The 21,537-nt window shown below is 38.5% G+C and overlaps 4 protein-coding genes and 1 long non-coding RNA gene across 6 annotated transcripts in view; 4 read left to right on the forward strand and 1 right to left on the reverse strand.

Annotated features, from left to right (window-relative positions):
* Positions 1-695, forward strand: part of LOC106317593 — a 2,123-nt gene extending 1,428 nt beyond the window's left edge. The window contains exons 3-4 of the long non-coding RNA XR_001265166.1: positions 227-304; positions 453-695. This is a non-coding gene — a long non-coding RNA (uncharacterized LOC106317593). The remainder of the gene's footprint in view (positions 1-226; positions 305-452) is intronic.
* Positions 696-2,898: 2,203 nt separating this feature from the next.
* LOC106318921 (zinc finger CCCH domain-containing protein 55) lies at positions 2,899-5,808 on the forward strand. The gene is given in 9 exon segments (XM_013757091.1): positions 2,899-2,953; positions 2,956-3,793; positions 3,914-4,093; positions 4,168-4,347; positions 4,444-4,547; positions 4,623-4,868; positions 4,962-5,229; positions 5,303-5,354; positions 5,451-5,808. Coding segments are annotated over 7 exon segments (1,845 nt in total). The 3' UTR covers positions 5,204-5,229; positions 5,303-5,354; positions 5,451-5,808.
* A 1,309-nt stretch (positions 5,809-7,117) lies between these two features.
* On the forward strand, positions 7,118-13,064 carry LOC106318509. Of its 2 annotated transcripts, XR_001265324.1 has the most exons (12): positions 7,323-9,103; positions 9,221-9,460; positions 9,701-9,830; positions 10,262-10,414; positions 10,547-10,782; positions 10,866-10,935; positions 11,073-11,279; positions 11,486-11,715; positions 11,837-11,915; positions 12,031-12,168; positions 12,309-12,705; positions 12,813-13,064. XR_001265324.1 is itself a non-coding variant. In XM_013756520.1 (11 exons), the coding sequence occupies exons 1-11, from the start codon at positions 7,323-7,325 to the stop codon at positions 12,510-12,512; spliced, it is 3,468 nt and encodes a 1,155-aa protein (XP_013611974.1). In that variant the 5' UTR covers positions 7,118-7,322; the 3' UTR covers positions 12,513-12,892. The 2 variants fall into 2 exon arrangements, 1 of the variants encoding a protein (XP_013611974.1); XM_013756520.1 differs by having other exon boundaries at positions 7,118-9,103; positions 12,309-12,892.
* A 379-nt stretch (positions 13,065-13,443) lies between these two features.
* Positions 13,444-15,352, forward strand: LOC106315710 (THUMP domain-containing protein 1). The gene is made up of 7 exons (XM_013753513.1): positions 13,444-13,554; positions 13,640-13,759; positions 13,945-14,373; positions 14,460-14,599; positions 14,696-14,816; positions 14,903-15,043; positions 15,148-15,352. The coding sequence occupies exons 1-7, from the start codon at positions 13,501-13,503 to the stop codon at positions 15,226-15,228; spliced, it is 1,086 nt and encodes a 361-aa protein (XP_013608967.1). The 5' UTR covers positions 13,444-13,500; the 3' UTR covers positions 15,229-15,352.
* Positions 15,353-15,712: 360 nt separating this feature from the next.
* The window catches only part of LOC106318951, a 7,937-nt gene continuing 2,112 nt past the window's right edge, over positions 15,713-21,537 (reverse strand). The window contains exons 2-10 of the mRNA XM_013757127.1: positions 20,956-21,365; positions 20,350-20,853; positions 19,075-19,966; positions 18,501-18,792; positions 18,276-18,403; positions 17,486-17,967; positions 17,239-17,267; positions 16,303-16,920; positions 15,713-16,196 (exon numbers count right to left, since the gene is read on the reverse strand). Coding sequence (XP_013612581.1) covers positions 16,084-16,196; positions 16,303-16,920; positions 17,239-17,267; positions 17,486-17,967; positions 18,276-18,403; positions 18,501-18,792; positions 19,075-19,966; positions 20,350-20,853; positions 20,956-21,365 — 3,468 coding nt within the window. The 3' untranslated portion in view covers positions 15,713-16,083. The remainder of the gene's footprint in view (positions 16,197-16,302; positions 16,921-17,238; positions 17,268-17,485; positions 17,968-18,275; positions 18,404-18,500; positions 18,793-19,074; positions 19,967-20,349; positions 20,854-20,955; positions 21,366-21,537) is intronic.

The following is a 21,537-nucleotide window of genomic DNA, read 5'->3' on the forward strand; positions in this document are numbered from 1 at the left end:
AGTTTTTGGCGAGAAAACTCTACTTTAAGTTTTTTTTGATGAAAAACATTATTAAATATTGTATAATAGTTGTGTGAATCAAAATAAAAGAGTTAGAATTTAAACCCTGGTCCTATTAGGGCCAACCCTATTTAAACCCTGTTTAAAAAATGAGGGTTAGGGTTACAAATGGGTTTGCAGGGTTAGGGCTAACCCTGTCAGGTTGAGCCCATATTAACATCCCTAGGTTTGTGTTTGTAGCTCTAGTGTCCAAACTGTTTCCGTTTTCTGGCAATCCCATAATCCAAGCTATCCAGAATGACAGGTACGTACACACACTCTTGTTGTTCAATATATATAGCAGGTGTATCATTCTTGTTATTAGTGTAAGGTTTGTATGATCTCTAGATGTAATATCAGGTTGGTTCCTCTAGTTATATTATCAGATTTCTTTATAAAACATATATATCCAGGTACTACTGCTTCTTAGCCCCACTGACTCTACCAGCATTACTTGTTTCTGTCTACTTTCATTGGCTTACCATGAAGCTGTTCAAACACGCATGAGATTTATCATGGTATGATTTTGGTAATTTCTTTCATATTATGAATCTAATTGTGGCATTAGTTAACGCAAGGTGGGGAAACTATGTTGATTGTTTGGGTAAATTACAATCTAATTGTTTTTTAGTTTAATTAGTTTATAGTGGCAGAAAACTAGCTTGAAGTGACACATTTGCTGTAGTAACTTGGAAAACATATCTCTTAAAGGTTGGAATCATCCTGTATTCTAAGGGTAAGAAAACTGTGTGGTTGAAGGATCATTTTTTACTTGGTTACAAACTTCATTCGAGTACAGACAAGAGTCACAGAATATTCTTGTTTCTGAAAATTATCGTTAGAAGGAAATGGTAAATATAAATGAAAAGAGAGTTAAAAAAGCTGGTTCAAGGTCATGTGCATAAAGGTTAAACTTTTGAAGGACTCTTTTGTCTCATATTTTGTGGATTCATTATTTTATTGGTGAGTGGTTGGTTAATCCATGAAGTCGTATGCTAGTGCATATGTCCTTCCTGGATCCATGTGAGTGCGTATGTCTAAGTTATTTATTTTATATACGTATAATATAGTATAATTATCTACTTTTTATTTTGTGGTTCAATGCGATAAGAGAATGATTCTAATGCCATTCTAGAAAACAGTTTAACAGTGTTGGGAACTAATCCCCTTCGTATTAGAAGCAAATGCGTTTGTTGGCATTAATGTATTAACAATTTAAGATGGGTAAAAAAAATCAAAAGATCAACAGATACTAAAATATGGTTAGTTAACTTAGTTCAATTAAATTAAATCATGTAAAAGTCTTTGGATCTTAAATGTGACGAAGAGTTTTAATATAAGATGATAATTTTTGAATGATAACGTGTAAAATTACTGCAATGCGGTTCTAATAATAACATAAATGCTAGTTAGAGATTTTTGTTACTAATCTGCTATTTGTTACCATTTGAAGTCTCATTAGTAGGTTTTGATTATAGTCCGAAACCATATGTAAATCTTTGATTTGTGATCAATATAGTTAAACAAATCTAACTAGTTTGCAATTTTAGTCATTGTGATTGTTGAATCTCGATTTTCATTTCAACAAATCAGTTGAGCTAATCATATTTTATCAGCTTAAACATTCATCAACAGATCAATAAAACTCTTTACATTTATTACATTTTCTCCTTTTTTATTATCCAAACTAGTATAGTTTAGGGACTCAAACACACAATGACAAGGTTGAAAAATCTCCGACACGATTGTTATTGCCAAACCATTTAAAAGGTCCCCGCCGGAAGAACCTATATAAAACCTAAAACAGGACCGAGTTGACTCAGAAAGAAAGGACACACACCGCACCACATGGGAACAATCGTTGAGACAAAACGTTCCGAAATTATTTTCTTGTTCCGTTAATCACGACCGTCTAGTTATTTCACATCACAAAAGACTTTTATTATGATCAAAACCAATAATGCATACCAACAAACAAAAAAAAAAAACGTTACACGACGCACAGTGAAAAAAAAAAAAAACTCCCTCGTGATTCCTTAAAAGAGAGATTGACCCCACGCGCGCGTAGCATACACAGCCGGTGGAAAGGAAAAAGCCTGTCTAATAAAAAGTTGGCATCCACACGCGCCATTCTCTGACACTGATTTAACAGTACTTGTAGATTTTTTTTACATAAAACTAAAAATATATGTTTCTTTTCTTAATTCTTTCCCTTTTTTTCCTAAAAAACTATATATTCCCATCGTTTAGAAAAGGTTACATAATTTTCCTTATAAAGCGCTGCTATTATAAAATTAATTTATGAAAATATTGAATACAAAGTACCGAAAAATCTTGTGAAATCTTAACTTCCTTAATTGCGTTTAACTAATCAGCCTAAATATACTATTTTTCGTCAAACCTTGTATATACACAGAGAGATCTTCGTATAAGAAAAACAATCCGTATATTACTAAACAGAGTGTGTATAAAATAAGCAAGAGCATCAACCATTTTTCTCCGTCATTTAAAAGAAATAAAGGAAAATACAGTTTCCTAGAAAGTTGTAATAAAAATTAAAAAAAGAAGAACATTTCCCCAAGTGGTCTTACCAGTAAGGAGAGAGCACCAACTGGAGCGATAAAGATAGGAGTGACTGAAGAGTGAGATTCAAATTAAAAAAAAAAAATAAATAATCAGAAAAATCAAAACAAGAAGCGAGTAAAGAGGAAGAGGAGGATCCTCCCTTCTTCTTATCTACTTGAAGATTTTTTTTAATCTTGCTTCAAAAAGCTCTGATCTTTCTCTCTTGTTCCTCTGTTCTTCTTCCTCCTCTGTTTTCGAAACCCTAAAGTTGGTTCCTTTGGAGTGAAGCAGACAATGGATTCCGGCGACCCGACAACTTTGCTTTTAACGAAAATAAGGATCTTGGAGCCAGTTACGCTCCGAAGATCATAGGGTATCTTCTCTTACAAGACTTTAGCGAGAAGGACTTGATGCGTCTCGCTCTTGGACCTGAGACAGTTCTTCAGTCCATTATCTTAAAAGTGAAGGGTCAGTTAGGTCTTTTCACCTCGCCTTCTACTCCGACGTCTCCTTCTCCGTTTAACCCCATCTCTCGTCCACCCATTAACGGCCGAGGAGGGGGAGGAGGAGGAAGCCCTCTCTCTAATGGGTTTATGGATTTCAGAAGAAACTCTCCGTCTTCTTCTCCTTCTCCCACCTCTCCATGGTCAGTCAACAGTGTGAGCTTTACTAATGGAAGCATCTTGAAGCCCTTGAGCTCTCACCAAAGCAACGGAGATGCTGCTGGTGCTGAATCTGATTTACTGGAAGATCAGCAGCTAAATGATTACCTCTCGTTTCTAGACGATTCGAAAACCGAGGAAGCTGTAGATCTTACAGACTACTCGGTTAACAATGGAGAGACCCATCTGCTTCACAGGAGGAGTTTCTCGGCAGATGCGTCTTTTGGGTCTGGAGAAGATGGGTTTGGCGCGGGATTCAAACCTTGTGTGTATTTCAGTAGAGGGTTGTGTAAGAACGGAGAGAGCTGCAAGTTTGTCCACGGAGGGTTTCCGGATAACGCTGATGGTAATGGCATTGTGGCTGATTCGTCCAGGAAAGTTGAGAGCTTTGGTAGGCAGCACGAGGAGATGATGAGGTTGAAGATGGCTTATCAGCAGCAGAGGCTGGCTTCTCAGCTCCTTGGTAGGGTTCCTCAGATGTCTTACGAGAAAAGAATGGAGTTTCTCTTGCATCAGCATGCTCTTAGGTAACATTAGAACTTGCACATTCACAATTAGTTCATAGATATTTGCTTGAAGTAGGTTTAGTTGTGTGGTTGCAGCTTTTGTTTTGAAGTTTTGAGCTTTGTGGTTTCTTCTTGATGTAGAGATGGTGCACTGCCTTTTGGTGATGAGAGATACTGGAGCAGCAGCCCGGGAAGGCTTGAGAGGATGGAACTAATGGCAATGCAGTTTGGTGATCTGTCTAACTCGGCAGCTAGACAGATCTACTTGACATTCCCAGCTGAGAGCACGTTTAAGGATGAGGACGTTGCAACTTACTTCAGGTAATCTCTTTTCAAACAAGTGTTGGATAAAGATCATGTTTCAAACATTATTGATTTGTTTTTTATCTGTGAAGCCTATTCGGAACAGTGCAAGATGTGCGGATACCATACCAACAGAAGCGTATGTTTGGCTTTGTTTCATTTGCGCAGCCTGAGACTGTGAAGGCTGTACTAGCCAGAGGGAATCCTCATTTCATCTGCGACTCACGTGTTCTTGTCAAACCTTACAAAGAAAAAGGCAAAGCCTTTGACAAGTATGTTGCCTTTGTTTTATTCCCTTGAAGTTTCCTTGTAGTCTTTTTTGTGTGTGTGTGTTTCAATGTGTCATTTGTTAAATGAAGTGATAGCAGGAAGCATCAGTATCTGCTCCAGCAGCAGATGGAGCGTGGGAATTACTCCCCATGTTCCAGTCCTTCTGGGATTGATCCTAGAGAACAGTCTGATCCCCAACTTGGTTAGTTTCGGTTTTTCTTAAGGTGTTACATTCTGCATTTGTTGCTAACTAATTTGTTTTGGCTCTATGTGGTAGGTTCGAAAATGTTCTACGAGAGGAGGGAGATGATGAGAAGGAAAATGGAGGAAGCTGAGCTGCATAGGGCTATTGAACTTGAAAGAAGACGCGTTATTAATTTGCAGCTTCCTGAGTTCAAGAATAGTGGAGGAGTGTCTAATCATCACCGTAGCTTCTCTGTTGGGTCTCCTGGTTATTTTTCACCTGCCATCAACCAAAGCCCTGATATTCAATCTGATCTCACTAGCGCAGATGCTTTCAAAGGTTTGGTGAAGTGAACACTCTTACTTTGAATGTGAAAAAGTTTTAACTATGATTCAAAATCTCGTTATTGTTGTTGCTTTTGTGTTGTGGCAGTTGTTGATGATACCAACCCAAAGGGTATTAACAGCAATAACTACTCAAACGGTGCAAAAGAAGGGACCAACGAGAGTGAAACCGACACTGGAAGCCCTATAGAGCTTGTTCTTCCTAGTAATCTCTTCCCTCCTGCAACAGCTACTGATGATTCTGCTGAAACTAATGCAAATGCTGGAGTCTCCGTCTCCTCTACTAATGGAGATGAGCCACCAGCCACTACCAGTAACCTGGTGCAGTAGGCTTCTTCACCTCATAAATGCCAAGGGTCAGTGTACTCTCAAACCTCTTTCTTTCAAGGTTTATATATAGGATAACAAACCCTTTTGTTTTGGACTCAGGTCTTTTCTTCTAATGGATAAGATGAGGCTACAAGAAGTGTATGTAATAAAGGTAAGCATTCTTTGATCTAGAATGTTGGGAATGAGTTCATACACAGTGTTTAATGTTTGATGTTGATAACTTTTTCTTTGTTTTTGGTTTGTGCAGACAGTAAAAAAGGCATACACAAGGAAGTAGGATAATGTATATGTAAGCTATATATATATATAAATGGAGAAACAGAAAGAAGGTAGGAGAGATGATGATAATATCGCATTAAGATCGCAATCAGATGATACTATACTACTAACAAGCGGTTGCGTAAGACATACTTTAAAAAGGACAAATATCTATATGGATAACTTTATTTCGTGCTTTAATTTCACTTTGCTTTGGTTTCTCATGTGGTTGTTCCGGTTTGTGTTGGGGGGAGGGGTAATACCCCACATGAGTCTCTGATTGTACCAAAGAAGGATATAAGGTTCTGCAACATTATATATATATTATCATTAAGCCGTTTCTTAGACTACTATATAATTTACCACAGTTCCTTATGTGCAGCTAAATTATAAGAGTTTTAGCGTTGAGAAATCTCAATTCACTTTGGACACTTGTTTAGTATAATACCATATACTAAGTTGAATCATATCTTCCATGCTTAGTGGTATTGTTCAAAGCTCTTGAGTGATTTTCATAGTTCACTCAATAAGCACATTAGGTAATATTATAGTTTTAAAATTAGACACATGGATTAAAACATTTAATTTTGTATATTTACTAAATAAAAATATCATTACCAATACATTAAATGGCAATTTTCTCAAATGACATTTTTTTAATTTTTATCACAAAATAGTCTTCAAAAAAGAAAATGACCAAAATAGTTCATATTTATTTTGAAAATTTTAATTTTAATTTTTTTTTTTAATTTGAAATTCTATCCCTAAAACTCCGTCTCTTAACTCTAAACTCTAAATCTAGATAAATTAACTCTAGAGTAAAAATGCGTTTTTACCTTTTAATAAAACTTATTTTGGTCATTTTTTTCATTGAAAGGTTATATTTGCGACAAAAACTTAAAAAAAACTATCCTAGGAAATTTTTTTACACTTAACCATATTTAAACTAATAGAAAAATATATTATAATATAAAGTCAATAAATTTTGCTGAAAAATTATAAATAACACTAATTTTGAAAACGGTAAAACGACAACTAAAGTAATACTTCTTCCGTGTCACTTTAAATGGTGTTTTAAGAAAAACAAATTGTTTCGATATTTTCAAGTTTTCATGAAAAAAATAAATGTAATTTTATGTTTTTGATTATTTCTATTGGTTACAAACAAGAAAGATCGAATAAACTTTTGTAATTTTTTAATGGCGGGTGCAAAATCACTTATTTTGATACTGAGAGAGTACGTAATTGAGATGCGGCAAATGAAGTCAAAAAGACAGTTAATGCTCTACGCATTGGAGAAAAAAAAGGTCAAAGTGCAAATAAATGATAATTTTTGGTTGGAGACGTCTTGGGACACTGGATTCAAGATCTATCTACATACATCACAGCTTTGCAGCTACATTGATAGAAACCTAGTAGGAAATAGATGTCTCGTGTGTAAAGTGGTAGATCCAATTGAAAAAGGTTGAGTTTAGACAAAAAAAAAAAAAAAAAAAAAAAAAAGGTGTGCGGTTAGATTGAGAACCATGTGGTATGGTGTGGGTAAGGGTAATGAAAAGAACTCTTTGGAAGGTGGTGAGGAAAAATGGTAACATCAAAGCAATCATTTTGTTGTTAAAATAATAATTTTATTTTTCTTAATTCAGAAAAATTAATTTTGAAAACAACTTCATCGTCGTCTTTCTTCATCATCATCAGATGGATCCATAAACACATCCTGAAAGGAATTCAATGTTCGCTTTCCTTTTTTTGCGATTAGCATATTCGATCGATCTCCCATGTCGCCTGTAGAGACCTGACCTCTGACCTCTTCTCCTCCCTAAATTGTAATCGAAGAGAGAGTCTATCTAATAAACGGGGAATGAGCAACTTCGGGGACTTGAATCCGGTCTTCTCAGCGTCGGGTCGAAGCACCAATAACCCTGACCCGGCTTTCAATTCGCGTCTCTCGAAGCCGAGATTCTCCAAGGTCAGAAGGCAAGTCAAGCCTGTGATGAAACCCTCCTCCGTCACCTCCGATTCCTTGCCTGCTGCTCAGGGATTCAACCCCTTTCTCTACCGCGGATCTCCCGACGACGCCGGATTTGGCGGCCGCAGCGTTCACGAAGGTTTTGTGTTTGGAGGATCGAGCTCTGGTGACCAAGTTTTGGAGGATTTGGGGAAGCTGAATATTGAGGTTGATGATGTGCATTTTGATTCTAGGCTTCCTGGTGATATGCAGAATCTCAATATCAAGGATTCTCGTTCCAATGCGGGTAGGAACGTGGATGATGATGAGCTTCAATCTCTTTTGAAGAATAAACTCAATCTTGATCCCAGCAAAGATAATAGCTTTGGTTCTTCTTCTTCTTCTTCGTGGAGTACAGGTGGACATGTGATCCATGAAGGTTTGGAGAAGTTGAATATCTCAGAGAAGGCGATGATTCATAATGCCAAAGCCAAAGCATCAATGGATTATGTTGGAGGAGGTTTAGCTACTGATGGGATCAACATACGGCATGCATCAGCTCAGAACGTTTCGGCAGAATCACTTCAGGGAAGTGGAAGTGAGAAGAAAGTTCATGGCTTTAGCAGTTCATGTCCGATGAACTATAGTTTTGTAGGTACAGAACCGCCTAGAAACGCTCATGATGCGACGACCTCTACAGTAAATCCTCCCGAGTTCAGTTTTTCGAGTAATGGAAAGAGTGGGGGGACCAATTTTATGGAGTTCAAGACCCCCAATTTGAAGCCAAATCCTTTTTCTAGCTTGGACCAGAAACTGGGGTTCAATGCAAAGAAGGACAGTGTTGGTGCCTCTAGAGGGAGAAGGAAAGGGGTTAAGCAGCCTGTGAAAGTCCAGCTTAATATTGGAAATGAATTTGCTTTTGCTGAAAGTGCGTTTCCACAAGGAACGAGCGAGGTTTCTGATTCTTATTCACCAATGGATGTATCTCCTTATGAGGAGACTGCAGATTCTAGAGACTTCTCTGCTGGATCAGATCAGTTTGCGAATCCCGACAACATACCTCCTGCTGCTTTAAATGATGCGTTTGATGCAGAGCTAGCTGCTGCAACCGAACGTATGGACATAAACGAGGAGGATGAAGTTAATAACAATCAAGCTGAGGGACTTAATACTGGCGAATGTGCTGAGGGTGATGACCTTGCTGAAGATTCTATATCTGGGGCTGAAACGGAAAGTTTTAAAACAGCAGCGGAAGAGATGGAAACTAGTAGTGATACTTTCGCCTCAGCTTCAGAAAGTGAGGTTACTTCAAGCTATAGGCCTGATAGGCAAGAAAATGACAACCACCCCCTGTTTAATTCAAATGCTGCTAGCTCCAGCTTTACCTTTTCTGCTTCATCGTTTTCCGGAGTGCAAGGGCAACAATCAACGTCTAAGCGTATCAGCAGGAAGAAATATCCAGTTCCACTTGGGCAGGATCCATATATCTTAATTCCAAATGCTTCATCATTCAAATCTTCACAACACTCGCCGGTAACTGGTGTTCAGTCACACCTGTCCATGGGGAAACCCAGTGAAAGGGATCCGTTTACTCGTCTACAAAAGCCTATTAATAATTCTGTGATGGACAAAGCACGAGACGAAAAAGATGCGTCTAATGCAGCGCAAGAAGCATGTGAAAAATGGCGATTAAGGTTGTTTACAAGTTTCTCAGTGCCCATTTTAGTGTTCTGATTGTCTAGTTGTTATCGTTGCTTGCTTGACTTCTATCTTTATGTTTATCTGACCTTTTTTCAATGCCTTTTCTCCAGAGGAAACAATGCTTACAAAAATGGAGATCTTTCCAGAGCTGAGGAATCTTACAGTCAAGGGATAGATTCAGTGCCTAAAATCGAGACGTCTAGAAACTGTCTCAGGGCACTGATGCTTTGCTACAGCAACCGTGCTGCAACACGCATGGCCCTTGGAAGAATGAGAGAAGCAATAGCAGATTGTACGATGGCTTCTTCAATAGACTCCAACTTCCTTAAAGTCCAAGTCCGAGCTGGAAAGTAAGAATCGACCTTCCTTAAACCTTCTTATATTTCATAACGAGCCAAGATAAACATTATTGGCAACTTTAAGATTTTGATACGAGAGCTTGAACTTGGAAATGAATGATGTGATATTTTCTCTTGTGTGCAATAAGCTTAAGCTGCCTGGGCTACCTTGCTAGTCATGCTCGTCCTCAGTTAGCAATTATAACTTTTCTTACAATGTCTTATTGGCTGATTTGGGATTTTTCTTCGTAGTTGTTATCTTTCACTTGGGGAGATTGAAGACGCATCCAGGTACTTTAAAAAATGCTTGCAAACTGGAAGTGACATCTGCGTGGACCGCAAAATCAGTGTAGAGGCTTCTGAAGGTCTACAAAAGGCACAGGTAGAGTTCTCTCTTCTTTTGAAGGGACCCAATGTTATTTGTAAATTTTTCTTGTTTTTGAAATAGCATATGATAGCAGGACACTTGTCGGACACTTATTTTTCCAAAGGCCTTATTTGTAAATTGGATCTTATAATTTGTATTAGTTGATTCAGGATCTGGACTGAACCATACTAATTGTATGGCTGATGTTTTTCATTGAGATGCGTGGCTATAGAATTACGTTATGCTATGGTGTTTAGTTGTTTCTTATTACATGATGGAGATTGATCATCCTTCTATTTGCTGCGCAGAATTTGATATCTGTATCAGAATCTCTTTCTTTAGTATTATACTGTATCCAGTTAAATATTTTCTGCATATTCTCAAATAAAAGACTGGCATTTACACATTCTTCTTTCTGACTAGTCAATATTGTTTTTGTCTTGCAGAGAGTTTCGGAATGCATGCATGAAGCTGGCTGTCGTTTGCAGCTCAGAACATCAACTGATGCTGAGAAAGCTTTGGAAATATTGGAAGAAGCTCTGCTGATAAGTCCATACTCTGAAAACTTACTCATCATGAAAGGAGAGGCGCTTTTGATGGTATGTTTCACTCATCGTCAGAGTATCACTTGAAAGTGTTCATTTTAAAACGTCAGAGAACTATGAGTAGGAAACTATGAAATTCATACAGGAAAATATAAAAAAACCTGCTTTCTTTATATTTTGCTACAGCTTGAGAAGTATGAAGCATCAATAAAGCTTTGTGAGCAGACAATTGATTTGGCTGGAAAGAATTCTCTTCCCGTAGATGCTAATAAATACCCAGATTCTGATGACACTCCCAAGGATATAAACTTTGGAATCTGGCGGTGTCGTCTCATGCTTAAATCATATTTCCATATGGGAAAGCTTGAGGAGGCGATTAATTCTCTAGAGAAGCAAGAACAATTACTATCTGCTACAAAAAGGTGAGTCAGATGCACTCCTTTTACGTTTATTTTTGTTAGATGAGATGAAATCTGACAGGTCTCGTCTTTGCACTCCGATACAGAGATGGACACAAACCTCTTGAATCCTTCATCCCTTTGGCTGCTACCATACGTGAGTTGTTGCGCCTTAAGGTATTTTCTACCTCCTCGGAGCAAGCCCCTCCTTTTCACCTTGACCTGTGAGCTAGTTGTATATATATAAAGGCATCGCATTAGGTCTGCATTTTTCTCACTTTTGTTACCGTTTTGATATTCCTACCAAATCGCAGTCGGCAGGGAATGAAGCATTTAAGTCTGGACGACACGCTGAAGCAGTTGAACATTACACAGCAGCCTTGTCGTGCAACGTGGAATCACGTTCTTTTACAGCTGTGTGTTTCTGTAATCGTTCTGCGGCATATAAAGCTCTTGGTCAACTCTCTGACGCCATTGCAGACTGCAGTCTTGCCATTGCTCTCGACCAAAATTACTCAAAGGTTTTCTTCCTTAGCAAATTTCCTTATTTGGTTTGTTCTGTTGCGTTTCTGCTGCCCACAACATGTAGTTGGAAGGTCTCAGTGTCATTGTAGAACACTTGTATAGAAATATTTGGCTGCGAGTCTTTTATGAATTAATCCTATTGTCTAAAAAAGTACTCCATTATGTCACTTAATTTGTTTATCCTTTTCTATTTTTTCCTCAGGCTATTTCTAGACGGGCCACGTTGTTCGAGATGCTGAGGGATTATGGACAGGCGGCGAGTGACATGCATAGATATGTGAATATTCTAACCAAGCAAATGGAGGAGAAAACCTCTGGGATTCACGACAGAGTAACTAATTTGGCCAACGACATTAGACAAGCTCGTATGCGACTTTCTGAACTGGAAGAGAAATCAAGGAAAGAAACTTCGTTGGATATGTACCTCGTCTTGTAAGTAGACTATCCTGCTTATTTGATTTTATTTCGCCAATGTCTGCGTTACATGCTCTAGTTCGTATATGAGTTGAATGTCAATGCTTTGCTAATTAGAATGGGACCTACTTTGTGGCAGGGGTGTAGTGCCATCATGCTCTGCTTCAGATATCAGAAAGGCATATAGGAAGGCCGCACTCAAACACCATCCCGACAAGGTATTTCATATGCTGAAACTGTTTACTTTTGCGAGCTTGTGGATTCAGCTCTATTGCGGAAAGCAAACAGCTGCAGACTATTATAAGTGCTTAATTTTTTTTAAACTTGTTGAAGGCTGGTCAGTCTTTGACAAGAAACGAGAGTAAAGATGAGAGGTTATGGAAGGAGATAGGAGAAGAAGTACGCAGAGATACTGATAAACTATTTAAAATGATTGGAGAAGCGTATGCTGTGCTTTCAGACCCTGCAAAGGTAAAAACATCTCAACAAATAAACACGTTGCAGCTCTCTTTTCATTTTCTCGTCTGGGAATTAAAAAAATGTGATTTGAGTTTTTGAATTAAGTTTGACATTTATATCTGGTATTTATGTTCTTGTGCTACTTATTGCAGCGTTCTCAGTATGATCTTGAAGAAGAGATGCAAAATTCACAAAGGAGACGTGATGGAGCGAGCACATCTGGAGCAGAGCCAGATGTTAATTATCCTTTCAGTAACAGTAGAAGAAACTGGAGAGAAGGATGGAGTTCTTCACGTAGGGAACCATCAGGTCCGAGATGGTTTGAACAAAACCGATCAAACAGATACCCCTTGTAACTGTAGAGCATCTCCAAGATATCTCTTTGACCAAAATCATCACCAGCAAAAGTTTTTGTGGCCTCCTATGCAAATACACAGCTTAATACGGAGTGGATAAAATATTAGAAGATGCTCAGATTCATGGAGAAGAGAGAATACACATAACAGGATAAAGATGGAAATACTTGTGATGCAGAGAATTTTTGCTCAGGTAATGGAGAAAAAGGAGAACTCTTTCTATTTGTATAATCGTTTTGTTCGTGAGGTAGACTTAACTTCTCCACTGTCTAATACGTTGAAGCAACGTTGGTTGTACAGATCACAGGGAAACGTAAAGTGAGTGATTGAAAGAGACTTGCATATAACAGATTTCATGTTATAGCTTTCTTTTATACTTCTTTGGTGATGTTTAAAATGGTGTGTCATGGGGCCTTGAGAAAGACAAGGCGGTCTCTCTCGTTTGCAGTTCTTGTTTAATCCTTTTGATTGTAGAGATTCTTTCAATTCATTGACTTGTGAAAAAAACAGATTTGATTTTGCATCGAGTTATATTAGTTGAGGATTTTCTTATACTTTATTTTTTTTATTTATCTACTTGTGCAGATAGTGAATAAATTGAGTTGAATCATATATTAAAGAGCATTTGATATCACCTCCAAAATTCATCTTGTTTATGGGCTAGTGTTAAAAGGTTTTTGAAGTTCTTAACGACATTGTCAAACTTGACGAAAAACATATTTTTTGCTGAGTTGTCAGGTACTACACATGCAAAATCCATACTATTATTTTGCCGGCCAACTAGTACATGCAAAAATCCATATACAAATGTCTTTTTAATATTTATAAAAAATTCTATAAATCTATATATTCATGTATTGAAGCCCGTAAAGAAATATGTTTTACTAAAGGGTCAAGACTAAAAGCCCAAGAGGCCCACACAGGCATGCATGACCTAAGTAATGTTTCGACTGAAAACTCAGAAAAGACCTTTCTCCGTCTCCGACCGATGGCTACCGGTGACCAGAGCAAGAAGAGAAAGCAGCGTTACCTCCCTCAGAACGTATTCATTCTCACTATCTTATGTTCCCACACTATGTCTTGTCTATGAATTTGCGCCTAATTTTTTTACTTGATTGTTGTTGCAGAGACCAGCAAAGAAGAAGGGAGCTTACCCTTTGAAGCCAGGGGTTCAAGGTTTTTTCATCTCTTGCGATGGCGGACGCGAATACCAAGCTTCTCAGGAAGCTATTAACGTCATTGATTCCGTAAAGTTTCTCTCTTTTATTCCTTAAATTGATTCAATCTCTCACTAGTGAGTTAGTTGTTCATATTTTGCTTAGCTTCACTGTTTCGGTCCTCGTAAAGTTGATTTCTTTTCCATGTTTCTGAGCTTGAGTAGCTCTTTAAACCTTTTGAGTGTTTCTTAATTGTAAATCTATTCATGTCACAGTTTTTTGAGGAGCTAATGCATGGGACTGGCTTGAAAATGAATTCTTCTGGGGTGCTTGAGAACCCAATTAACAAAAAGGTCACATTTTCCTATAGCGAGGATGAGGATGAAGAGGAAGATGATGAGGGTAGTAATGACAAGGAAGAGGAGAACAAAGAGGTTGGGGATAAGGAAGAAGTGAGTGAAGGCGGTAATAAACAGGTGGATGAGAAAGAATTAACAAGCGAAGGTTCATGTAAAGTCAAACAAACTGAAAAGGACGAAGAAAAAGAAGAAGAGAAACAAGAGAATGTTGTTGAAGAAGAACCTCCAAAAAAGAAGCCATGTGTGGAAGAAGCAACTGCATCAGCAAAAGTAAATGGAAATGCAGAGAAGTCTATTGATAAGTTGATTGATGCTGAACTAAAAGAGCTCGGTGACAAGAGTAAGGTATGCTGTTATCTTGAGTGTATGTCTTTAAGTCTTTGGGGATCATAAGTGTCTTATTAACCGTTTTGCTTTCTTCATTCTTACAGAGACGATTTATGAAGTTAGATCCTGGTTGCAACGGTATTGTCTTCATCCAAATGAAAAGGAGAGATGGTGACCCAAGTCCCAAAGATATTGTCCAGCATGCAATGACTTCTGCTGCTGCAACCAAAAAACATATGTCAAGGTTTGATCTTCCTAACTAAGCTCCATCATACTAAGAACTCTATAACTCTTATACCTTTGTCGGATTTTTGCTAATATACTATCTTGCGATGCTTAGGTTCATCCTAAGAATTTTACCAATTGAAGTGGCGTGTTATCCTTCAGAGGAAGAGATTTCAAGAGCCATCAAGCCTCTTGTAGAACACTACTTTCCCGTTGAGACTGATAACCCCCGGAAAGTAATAAATACTATCAGCAACTTCTTTTGTATTCCCTTCTTAGCTTCTAAAATGCTTATTACCTCTCTCTTTCACCGTTATTGCAGTTTGCTGTGTTGTATGGAGCACGTGCGAACACAGGCCTTGATAGGATGAAAATAATAAACACTGTGGCGAAGTCAATTCCTGCCCCTCACAAAGTTGATTTGAACAACCCGGAGATGTCTATCGTGGTTGAAATTGTTAAGGTGAGAGCAAGGATACAATGTTGATGTCTAAGTTTTTTGCATTAACAAAGTGACTGGTTGGTTTTATCAACTCAATATCGGATTTTTTGTGTTGTAATTTACAGACAGTGTGCTTGATTGGAGTGGTGGAGAAGTACAAGGAGCTGGCTAAGTACAATCTCAGGCAGCTCACGTCGACCAAGTGATGCAAACTTTATGTTTCTGCTATGTTTTGTTTACTCAAAGACTAAAGATGCTTTGTGTTTTTACTTGTAGTGTCACAGAGTTTCCTAGTTTTCACTTTTTTAAAATGGATGAAGTTTGTCTTTAGATCCTCGACATTGTCTGATCAATAAACATTTTTCTTTGATGAAACTGTTCCGACTGTCTAGCATCAAAAATGTGATTTGATTTTGTTGAATCAAACAAAATCATAAGTTTTTAAGGAACTAAATTTGAGTTGTGTACCTCATCTGCTCTTGGTAATTCCATTTCAAGAAGACAAAAATCAAGTTGAGCGAGAACTTCCGCAGTTACCTCATGATCTCAAGCACAGTAATAAGACAAAAGAGTTGCGAGAAGAACCAAAATGCAGATGAAGAGAGAAAGGTTGCAAAATTAAATTTGAAAAAGCTAACAAACACCATTTACCAAAGTATTTCGATAGAAAATGGATTCAACATTCTTTATTACATACTTTCACTTGTTTACCAAGTTCCTCCATTATAAAAAGAAAAAGAAAAAGAAATCAAATGAGATAAATTATCTCTGGTTCTTGAATTTCATATTTGTTCACTCAACTCTTTTAAGTCAAACACTTCACTTTAGTACCTACTCATCCAAGTTAGCAGTCCCAACAAGCCAAACTAACTTCATACTATCTCCAAACTGTTGCCTCTTCTGTTACTCCTTTCCCTTGATTCACTTACGCAATACTCTTCTCCTAAAGACATCTCCAAGTTACACCTTCCCCTATCTAATTCTCCCAACTTGATCCCACCCTAAGAATATTCTATCATAACAAACTCACAGCTTAGGATGGGGCAAGGGAAGTAGTAAGATTACATAGGTGGACATGAGGGTGAAGGCTTCTCTCGACAGATATGGCACCGGAATTCAATCACCATACTTGAATTCTTCTCGTTAATCCCACATGCATCTCCATGGTACCATTCTACAATCATTACAGCAAAAAAGAGAATAATAAGACTCGGAAAAAAAGGAAACTAGCTCCTGCAATTTTAATCATGATGAAAAAAGAAGGTTAGAAAGTGGTTTACTTTCACATTTTTCGCAGGCGATGAGAGTTGATCCGGATTCAGAGTCCATCGAGCCGCATAAACGACACTCACCTCGAACTTGAACAGAACCCGAGTTCTTCAAAGGTTTAGAACATCCATCTCTCCGGAACTTATTGATCCGTTCATCACCAGGCTCTCTTGATAAGCGGAGTCCATTCAACCAATAGGTCGAGCACCTTTCTTTTCTCTTAAGGGTTTTGGAATTCTCTTGTCTTGCTTTCTTAGCACTGCCTCTGTCTCCTTCAGTTTCCAGCTTCCGTTTCTCACTCCCTCCAGGAACTTGACTTTCATCCTGCAGCCGAACAACCTGCTTCGTTTGCCTGCCTGAACGTCGCAATGGTTTAGTTGCAACAGCCTTTTTATGTTTCTTTACCCTAAAGGATATTCTCCCTGCCTTCAGCCGAAGTGAGTTGCGAGCAGGTATGACCGTTTTACGCTTTTGTGTCCGAGCTCCAGTTTTATTACGTTGACTCCCTGCGGGGCGCCTTCTTTTCTGTACGATGGGTTGTTCTTCTGCTAGCACTGCTCTTTTGCATGGAAGACAGATGTACATGCCTTCCTCGTCCGCTCTCCTGATATGATCTTTGTGAAATGATTCTGAAATATTTATCATAGCTGATATCAATAAAAAGCTCAGACTAAAATAATATTTTCTATGAAAGAGCATGTTAGAAGTCACCTCTTGGTTAGGATTAAGTTAACTACTACTTACAATTCTATGGGCACCCTCACTCTCAAGTTATCTTTTCATTGAAATTTTTTAATTCATTCATATGCATTTTAAACATCACATTCAGTTCAAGAAGGTTTTGGGTAGCTCCGTTTGTGTTATGTATAGGCTGGGTTCTTATTAGAGTACCTACACAAGCTTGGCTAAAAACTATCTAACAAAAAGAATCATTAAGAGAGACTCACTTTTGCAGATGTGGCACCACGCAGCATCACTGTCATTGAAGAAAAACATACCAAAAAAATCAGTTAAGAAAGGTCATCATTACTTAACAGACAGACAAAGAAAAAACTACAAGATATGTTTTGAAGGTCGAATGTCATGCAATTAAGACAAGTGAAAAATCATTTTTAAGCGTAGTCAATATATGATTGTTATGCTAATCAAGACTAGAAAATTATGAAGGTAAAAAGGGTGGTGATAAGAACATACCTCAAAGGCACATGTTCCTTACATTGCTCACACAAAGAAGACTCGGATCTTTCTGCCCTTTCAAAAAGGCACGAGAATCCTTTTCTCTCTGAGGACCTTTCCCGTACTTTTTCTATCTCAGGGTGTCTAAAAGAGCCTCCTGGGTTACTAGTTTTTCGTACAGCTTTTCTCTCTTCAAATCCTTTCAGCAGATGTAAAGGCACATATGATTCATTCAGCCAGTACTCTCTTCTTTCACCCGAGGATTCTTCAATCATCCGACCATTCTTCAATACAACATCTGGAATATATCTGCTTTGAGAAATAGATCTCTTTTGACCAAAGTCAAGGAGATACTTAACAGTCTCTTCCTCTATGCACTTCCTACGGACAATCACTTTTTTGAACAGCCTGGCAGATTTTTTGGATTCGTTGTCCGATGCAAGAAGAAGATGACTGTTCTCAATATCATCCCACTTTATGTGAGAGTGGAGTGTCCTCACCTGAAAACCACTGAATTGTTATAAAAGCATCCTACCAGTAGACAAAGTTATAGGACTCAACGGTACAGGAAATGATGTAAAACTGCAAATGCTAGTAAAATAACCATGTGAGTGACAAATTCAAAATAAATAAATCTGTAGAAAAAACTTAAAGGATCTCATTACCATCTACTGTATATTCATGCATAGGTCAAATGGAAACGGAAAATCTTGTCAGGATGTACCAATACACCCTTGGTAACTTCAATATTGGTATTTCTTTTCTATACCAACGAAACAAGAATTACATTCAGTCAAGTTTATATTACCTGAAAACCGAGCTGCTCTGAAGTCGTAGATGACTCAACAGCTGCTTCCCAGGCAACACGTCGGCTTCTCTTAGCGGGCTCTGAATTCTCAGTAGGATACATTATTCCTGGAATATTCACACTTCCACCTGCATAGTTAAGAGTGCATGAAGAATGAAGCAGCTAAATGGAAGTGAGGGAAATATTTAAAGACAGTAGAAGAACAAAATAGAGAAAAATGTAAACCTTGTCTAGCAGCATTCGAGACCAAAGAGCGAGGTAAAACCTTCCAGTTGAATAACTGCCGTGAAAGTCGGCCGCCTCTCCACCAACACATGGGCGATCCCCCATTATTCTTTGCAGTAGTATGGTTAACCCCAGACTCCAACGATGTCCCCCTTCTTTTACCAATGGTAGTCTTTGACGATGATCGTGTGGAAGCAATGAGAACATGTTTAGACGAGCCCATTTCTACGGCAGAATCGACATGGTTTAGCCACTGAGGTGAAAGAACAAGATGGTGCAAATTCGCCTCAAACTGCAAGTGTAATTCACAAAATCTTCATTAGGAAACGAAAAATTGATGCACACGTAGATTAATCAATAATGGTACTACACAACAATCAAGTGCTCATGAAATCCTATTTAAAGACTTCTGAAGACAGTTTGATCAAATGGAGAAGAAGCAAAACATTCAACATCCCTAGCAACATTATTAAAGTGAATAGAAATTGATTAAGCGTTTTGTAATGATCATAGGAAGAAAGCAAACCGAAACTAACGTTTGCAAAATGAATATTTTGAAGGAGGAAAAACTTACTTCAACCAATGAATGTCTCAAGCTGTACATGCTTGATGCTTTCAGAATGTGTTCACGCCAAATACTGGAGTGCTGTGGATTCAACCATGGACCCACCAAAAGACCTTGCAATCGACTTTCCATGGATAATAACTGCGTTATGATAGCCATAAAATGACTTTTGTTATCAATGGGTTGACTGTTAGCAATCTCACTTTCCGAAGGACCCCGTAAAGCCCCGAGACTCATATTAAAAAAACAAATTTTCTCCCTCCCGGCATCCCCAAACTTGCAAGAATGACACCATCCACATTTTTCTTTCCATGCATCTAGGTAGAGGCCTTGGATGCTTCGCCATTGAAATTTGTTGGCTTTCATCAATATAGTCTTCAGCTGGGTCGAAGCTATCTCTTCATCAAATCTCATATCATTAGCACGGTCAGGTGAGTTACGTGCCATCTCTTCAGAAATTGCTGTAGTCAACTGAGCAAATATGTACTGGTTTCTGTAGCCCGATTCACTCTGCGCATTAGGTCTAACTTCTTCCCTTGTGTTCATCATATTTGGCTCTTCCATGACATCCAAACCATTGTTTGCAGTTTCGGCAGATCCTTCAGAACTCATATTGAGGATATCTGGTTCAGTAGCCGAATCTGATATCTCCCGAAGAGTCCTATGACAACGAAGATGTGAACCTCCATTCCTGGATGTTTCCTCCAGCCTGTTCTTAACTCCAGATGTTGCCTGTTTTTCTGGAGCTGATAGAGGAGCCGTAACAGGGATATTCCAGTGCTTTTTAATTGCAGTTGTTACGTCAACATAGAAACTACCGCATGACTTGAGCTGCTCCAGCACAAGCATCACACCATTTGCATGGTAGTAGTTCGCTGAGCCTGAACCGTCGCTATCTATCCTGCAAATTCATGGTGGAAAACATCAGCAAACCTATGAAGAGATATCTTAACTCCTAAAATCAGCATATGAAAGAAGTTCCTAGAAGTAGATGATAAGAAAAATTCCACATCAGCATATATTGCGGGTAAAAAATGTTATCAAGACTAAGGGTCAACAATTGCATCTAAACAAAAAGCAAAAGAGGCTATTCACATGTCTAAGGTTTTTGCCAGACATCATCATAAAGTTGTACAACTGAGGTGAGACAACAAAAAATGCTATTAGTCCTTAAAAATTATGTATCTACTAAGAAAAAAAACTATCATGAGGAATCCACAAAATTGATCCCATTCAGATCATGCATTATCCCCTTATAAGACAAGAACAAAGAAAGTAACTTACACCAATAAGTAGCCACAACTGCTGTAGTACTTTCGGCCATGGGGATCAATCTCTATTAACTGTGATCCTCGAATTTGCTTTGCAGGCTTCAATCCTGGCGCATGCCGGTCAAATGAACATTCAGGGCAGTACCAGACACCCTCAGGCAAAAGTTCCAAGGCAACACCAATACACTTAGAATGATAGGCAGCTGGACAACCATCACAGCACACTAAGTTACCAACCATTTTACAAATAAAACATTCGTCAACGTTCCTGTCAAAGGAACCACCAGCAGATCTTTTATTAAGCTCTGATATCACAACTTCAGCATCCATCATATCACCACACAAACAGGCAAGTATCTCAGTTTTCAGAGCCATGGGCAGTCTGAAGTACTCATTTCTGAAAAAGTTAAACCGAGTTAGATCCACTCCAGGGCCGTCCTTAGAACCAGAAAATAGCAGGTATTCGACTACATAAAGGGGATAATTAACCACATCCAACATGTCCCAATCAAGACTCCTGCATTTAATACACGACAAGCAAAGCATGAGCACCAAAACAAGAGAAGCTTCATGTCCATTAAACAGCAATAAAACTACAAGACCAAAATAATAAGCATACCTCAGGCAAAGAGTCGCAGACTGGTCATCTTCACCAGCGAGTTTTTCCAAATCTTTTCTTAGCATTTGTAAGAGGGAAACATGGATGCTGTCGAACAGTAGACTAGGAGACGTGAACCTCAGCGCTTCCACAAAATCCTTCAACTCAAAGGGACTCAAAAACAGCACAGTACTGAAGGACCGCAGAAAAGAGTAAGTAGCAAAGACATACGGAATGGGAAGACCATCCAAATTCAAATTAGGTGAGGATGGAGGTAACTGTGGCTTTGGCGGAAGCAAAGAGATCTCCTCAACGATCCAATTTTTCTCGGCTGTCAGACAATTAACTGACAGAGCAGGCGATACTTCATCAGCTAAGCAAGCTGTAACAGTGCTACTGACAGGATGATAATGATCCCTATCAGAGAGAAACTTATCAACAGAGTTAGCAACATGGTCAGGAAGATGATGCTCCCCCTCAGCACCATTAGCATCAGGAGCGTTGAGATCTTGTGGTGAAACACTGTTATGATCAGGAAGAACATGATCCCCCTCAGCTCCATTAGCATCAGAAGCATTGAGATCTTGCAGTGAAGCACTGTTA

Source organism: Brassica oleracea, chromosome C9 (genome assembly GCF_000695525.1).
Source record: "Brassica oleracea var. oleracea cultivar TO1000 chromosome C9, BOL, whole genome shotgun sequence".
In the NCBI taxonomy this organism is placed as follows: Eukaryota; Viridiplantae; Streptophyta; class Magnoliopsida; order Brassicales; family Brassicaceae; genus Brassica; species Brassica oleracea.

Bases quoted from the DNA above. Each gene is read 5' to 3' on its own strand.
- LOC106315710 (XM_013753513.1), top strand. From the start codon at position 13,501: ATGGCTACCGGTGACCAGAGCAAGAAGAGAAAGCAGCGTTACCTCCCT. The intron at 13,555-13,639 runs GTATTCATTCTC...TTGTTGTTGCAG, and splicing joins AGCGTTACCTCCCTCAGAAC to AGACCAGCAAAGAAGAAGGG. The intron at 14,817-14,902 runs GTAATAAATACT...CCGTTATTGCAG, and splicing joins AGACTGATAACCCCCGGAAA to TTTGCTGTGTTGTATGGAGC.
- LOC106318509 (XM_013756520.1), top strand. From the start codon at position 7,323: ATGAGCAACTTCGGGGACTTGAATCCGGTCTTCTCAGCGTCGGGTCGA. The intron at 9,461-9,700 runs GTAAGAATCGAC...TTTTCTTCGTAG, and splicing joins GTCCAAGTCCGAGCTGGAAA to TTGTTATCTTTCACTTGGGG. The intron at 10,415-10,546 runs GTATGTTTCACT...ATTTTGCTACAG, and splicing joins AAGGAGAGGCGCTTTTGATG to CTTGAGAAGTATGAAGCATC.